We start from the raw sequence: 5,002 nt of genomic DNA on the forward strand, positions 1-5,002 counted from the left end.
AGGGGGTCTTTCCGGTGGGGGGGGGGGGGGGGGCTGCCAGCCCCTGCATGGGGCTGGGGGCACTATAAAGGCTGGTGCTGTCCATCCCTGGGGGTCTTGGGCTGGGGCACAGGCTTCTGTTTCCCCTAATCCCAGCTCTTCTCTCCATGTAGCTTTGAGAAAGCGATCCTGCAGTCTGGGAGAGTTCTCCAAGAGTAAGTGAAGGACCTCTGTCCCCATGGCGAGACCTGAAAGCCAAGCTGTCCAGCTTGGGCTGTCCCTGTGCCCTTCCTGGGGTCCGGATCAGGCTGCCAGTAGTGCTTTGTACTTGCAGGAGTTGCTGCACCAGGATCCTTTGGGAGCTGTGACAGCTCTGCAGAGGTCTCATGCTGCTGCAGGGACCCAGGGGACAGGGAGGGGATGGGGGGCATACCAACCTCTCTGGGACACTGCTGGGTTGGGGCGGGGAGGGCACATGTCAGCCTCTGTGGGATACCACTGTTGCAGGACACCCTTTCTCATTCAATCCTTTCCTTTCCCTGCTTCTTGCAGCAATAAGTTCCTCATCCGGAGGATCCATTCGCTGTCGGTAAGTTCTAAGAGGGCTCTGTGGGGCTGAGTGGAGGGAGGCCGGATCCCACTGTGCCCCTGGCTGGCCCAGCTGGGAGGAGGAGGAGGAAGAGGATGGAGCCAGGGAGGGCAGGGGCCATGCAGCACTTCTCACCCCCTCCTGCCTGCCCTGCAGCCAGAGCTCATGGGGGGCAGCCCTGTCCTGAAGAACATCTCCCACTCCCGGGACTTCAATGGCCCCAGGGTCGGCGAGCAGAAGGGCCGGAGGGAGCCTGAGGACAAGGTGAGGGGGACAGCGATGCCAGGGGTGGGGCTGGGAAAGGGGCAGGGGAATGCTAATGCTGTGCCCCCTGCCACAGGAGGGGTTTGTCTTCAAGAAGCCGCAGAGGCCAGGTCAGCGCAGCCGGCTGCCCGCTGGCAATGGGGCTGCAGGGAGGGACCGCTTTGCCCAGAGACCCATCTCTGCACCCGGCCTGCTGGTGAGAGGGACTTGGGGGGCTTTGGGAGGGGACACTGGGGATGGGTGCTCCTGCTGCAGGGGCTGCTGAGCCAGTACCTGCTGCTCCAACCTCCACATTTGCCCTGGAGACCCATGGATGTGGGAGCTGAAGGGGCTGGAGTAGCCAGAGCCTGGGGAGGGGACATCCTGCCTCCAAACAAGGCTGGCATGAGGTTGGCCCCACTCCTGAGCTGTGGGCTGTGTCCTCCCCAGTTCAACACCCCTGAGAAGGAAAACGTCCCAGAGGGAGATAGCCCCATTATACTGCGCCGGTGCTCCTTGACCTCCTCCATGTCTGAGGATGAAGATGATGGCTTCATGGAGATCCTGGATGAGGAGGAGATGAAGGTAGGGAGGGCTCCCATGTCTGCGTGGGTGGATGGACTCTGGACACAGGGTCCATCCCTGCTCAGGGGGGATTTGGAAGCTCAGCCCCTTCACGCTGCTCTCTACCTCTTCCTGTGGCCCTCCTGGCTGCTGTCCTGGCAGACTGACGCCGATGTGCCGCAGGGGATGGAGAACCTGCTGACCGCACCGCTGGTGAGGAAGGAGGAGGCAGAGCCGGTATGTGGGAGCCTTGGGGGGAGTGGATGGAGCCCCAGGTCCCCCCCAGGATCTCCAAGGGAAATCTTGGTGTGAGGGTCCCTCACCAAGGGGCTAGTTGGTGAGCAGCACCAGCCTGGGGGTTTTGAGCTCATCCTGGGCAGTGTGTGGCCACCAAAATGGAACCCTTGTGCCCCCCTACCCTCATGGTGCTGGGGGGGGTGCAGGGGGATACCAGACCCCCGGGCAGCAACATCGGCTCTCCCCACACAGCGTCCTGCGAAGCGCAGCAAGTGCCGGCAGCTCTTCCGCTCGCCCTCGATGCCCAGCAGCGTCATCAGGCCCATCCTGAAGCGGATAGACCGGCCCCAGGACAGGGACACCCCTGTCAAGACCAAGCGGCGGAGGAGCGTGGCTGGCACCCCCAGTGAGGAGGCAGCAGCGGAGCCGGTGGGTGATGGGGAAGCCTTGGGGTGAGGTGTCCTCGTTGTGGTCCAATGACAGACCCTGGTGGGACTGCCCCATACCCCTGCTGTGCTGGAGCCCTCGCTAATGCCAAGGGGATGTCTGGTTTGTGTCTCTGCAGAAAGCGTGGCTGCTGCGCTCCAGGTCCTACTCCCATGAGGAGATTGAGAACCTCCTGGCCAATGACCACCAGGAGCTCATTGGAGACTTCTCCAAGGTAGGACCATAGGGCTGCAGGTCTGTGGGTGCTGCCCACTTTCACCCCGAAGCAGAGGGTCTGTCAGCAGAGCCTTGTGCCAGTGCAAGAGGCCAAACCCAGCTGTGGTGGCTCTTGTTTGGGGACAAGGGGACTTGGGGCTGTGACTTTGGAGCCTGCAGACGCTGTAGCACATGGAGAGCCTGGTCACTGCTCCTCCAGTGCCAGCACTGTGCCATGGCTTCCTTGGAGGAGCAGATCTCAAGGTTGGGGGGGGAACAGGTGACAGCTTCTGCCCTGGGAGGTCTCCCCTGGGGTTGGATCTTGATGCAGCCCATCTTCTTTCCTCCAGGCATACCTCCTGCAGACGGTGGAAGGGAAGCACCAGGACCTGAAGTACATTTCCCCTGAAATGGTAAGGGAGCAGCAGCCTCTCCCCAAACCCTGCTGTGGGGCTGCCTGCCTGGGCCCCTGCCCTGTGCTGCTCCCCCTTGGTGACAGGCTTCCCCCCCACAGATGGTGGCAGTGCTGACAGGACAGTTCAGCAGCCTCATCGAGAGCTGTGTGATCGTGGACTGCAGGTACCCCTACGAGTACGAGGGAGGCCACATCAAGGTCAGAACCACTGCTGCACCCCTTGGGGCTGGGGACTGGGTGAGGGAAACTGGAACCCATCAAATCACAGAGGGGCTGAGACCCCACCACCACCACCACGAGGGGTTGAGCAGCCTCCCCAGAGGTGTTGAGCCCCAACTGGCAGGAGGAAGGTTGATGGTGCCCCAGTAGATGGGGTGATGGGAGAGGTTGGGGGCAGCTTACTGAGCACCCCCCATGAATGAAAGGGAGGTGGGGGGGATGAAGGTGCCTCCTCTCCCTCCCCAGGGTGCTGTCAACCTGCCGATGGAGCAGGATGTGGAGGACTTCCTACTGAAGAAGCCCATTGTGCCCTTTGATGCCAGCAAGAGAGTGATCGTCATCTTCCACTGCGAGTTCTCCTCCGAGAGAGGGCCCAGGATGTGAGTGGCGGTGGATGCTGTGGTCTGCTGGACCTCCTCCCCCTTGGCATGGCTGGATCCCGGCTCCGTGACAATCCCTGTTCCAGCCCCTTCCCATCACCTTCCCCTGTCCTGCAGGTGCCGGTTTGTCAGGGAGAAGGACCGAGCTTGCAATGAGTACCCCAACCTCCACTACCCTGAGCTCTACGTCTTGAAGGGGGGTTACCGGGAGTTCTTCCCCCAGTACCAGGTGAGTCCCCCACTTCTGTCCTCTGTGTGGGCTGGAGGGAAATGCCCTCTCCCTTTCCCAAACCCTGCCCTGCTGAGGGAAGGAGGGGTCTGGCACGGAGCATCCTCCGTGAGGATGGTATCTCAAGGGGCAGGGGACCATGCTGAGGGTCCTGGGGTGCTGGGTTTTATTATGGGTGGGGGCTGGGGGCTACACTACGGGTGCTGACTGGGCCATGGGTGCCCAGACACACTGTGAGCCCCAGGATTATCGCCCCATGCACCATGAGGACTTCAAGGAGGACCTGCGCAAGTTCCGCCTGAAGAGCCGCACCTGGGCGGGTGAGCGCAGCAAGCAGGAGCTCTACAGTCGCCTCAAGAACTTCTGATGGCTCCGGGGGGGCTCCCCCACAACCCCCCACCCCCTTACCTCCCCGGGGCTAGCATCAGGCAACATTTCCCTGCCCAAAACCTGGCAGCCCCCAGCTCTCCTCTGCCATGTGCCTTGCGCAGCATTGCCCACCTCAGCAGCAGCATGGGGGGCATGGTTGTGCTTTTACCCCTTTGTACCCTAAAAAAGGGTAAAAGAGGGTTTAGGTTTTGTCCTAAATTGTGGCTGGGGGCTGTGGTGGTGGGGAAAATGCCTGGGACTGCTGAATCCAGCTGAGGCCATAAGTCACTGCCAGGTTCAACCTTCCTCTGGGGCTTCAGGCTGGGGGCAGAGCCGTGGTGGGTGCTGGTGCTGGCTGCTTCCCCCAGCTCTGCCCTCCCTGGCACTAGGGATGGGGCTTAGGGGCTGTGGGAGAAGCCCCCCTTTTCCCCTTGCACCCTGGGCCAGGAGGGGGGCTGCGCCAGCTCCAGGGAAATCACTGGACTGCAACCCTGAGCCCTGGAGCTGTGCAGACCCAGTCTGGGGCAGCATTTTCCTGGGAGGGGTGGGAGCCCCAGCTTTTGGGGCTTAATTGGCAGAACTGATGCGGAAAAGCACTTAAACCTCTTGGTGCAGCTGGTGGGTGCTGCAGGGCCCCAGCCCTGGCTCTTCTCAACTTATGGGGAAGGGGGGCTGCCTGGGGGTGGGCAGCCTGTGGGTGCAGTCACCGACTGCATCAGCCTGGGTTTGGGGTTGTTTTGGGCAGGGGGACACCCAGCATCGTATTTAAAGTAGTTTGTTCTCCTCCTCTAAGGCAGCTGTGGTTAATGTCGGGGGGGTGGGCAGGAGGGGCTTCACCCCAACCCCAGGGCTGGGCAGTGGTGGGGCTGTGGCACTTGCCTGTGAAGCGGCAGCTGCTGTTGAAGCACCATGAGCTGGGGCAGGTGGGAAGTTGTTTCTGCAGCTGGGAGCTGCCCCTGTCAGGCTGTACTTGTGTGTCTTTGTTTTTATATGTTGGGGTTTTGGTTTTTTTTAACACTCCTGGTAAATAACAAACCCGTGTCCCCACTCTGTGACTGCCATGGGAAGGCCTGGGGGTTATGGAGGGCGGGGAGGGGGGGAAAGGGTTGGGGCGGCTGGGGGCTGCCGGGGCAGGG

General features: G+C 61.6%; 1 protein-coding gene across 1 annotated transcript in view; it reads left to right on the forward strand.

Annotated features, from left to right (window-relative positions):
- CDC25B (cell division cycle 25B) overlaps nt 1-4,901 on the forward strand; it is a 7,072-nt gene extending 2,171 nt beyond the window's left edge. Inside the window, exons 4-16 of the mRNA XM_014936118.1 lie at nt 153-194; nt 532-568; nt 725-832; nt 909-1,028; nt 1,262-1,396; nt 1,538-1,612; nt 1,865-2,041; nt 2,178-2,273; nt 2,605-2,667; nt 2,769-2,867; nt 3,135-3,268; nt 3,386-3,497; nt 3,724-4,901. Coding sequence (XP_014791604.1) covers nt 153-194; nt 532-568; nt 725-832; nt 909-1,028; nt 1,262-1,396; nt 1,538-1,612; nt 1,865-2,041; nt 2,178-2,273; nt 2,605-2,667; nt 2,769-2,867; nt 3,135-3,268; nt 3,386-3,497; nt 3,724-3,864 — 1,339 coding nt within the window. The 3' untranslated portion in view covers nt 3,865-4,901. The remainder of the gene's footprint in view (nt 1-152; nt 195-531; nt 569-724; nt 833-908; nt 1,029-1,261; nt 1,397-1,537; nt 1,613-1,864; nt 2,042-2,177; nt 2,274-2,604; nt 2,668-2,768; nt 2,868-3,134; nt 3,269-3,385; nt 3,498-3,723) is intronic.
- The last annotated feature ends 101 nt before the right edge of the window (nt 4,902-5,002 follow it).

This window comes from Calidris pugnax, unplaced genomic scaffold (genome assembly GCF_001431845.1).
Source record: "Calidris pugnax isolate Ruff unplaced genomic scaffold, ASM143184v1 scaffold14, whole genome shotgun sequence".
Lineage (NCBI taxonomy): Eukaryota > Metazoa > Chordata > Aves > Charadriiformes > Scolopacidae > Calidris > Calidris pugnax.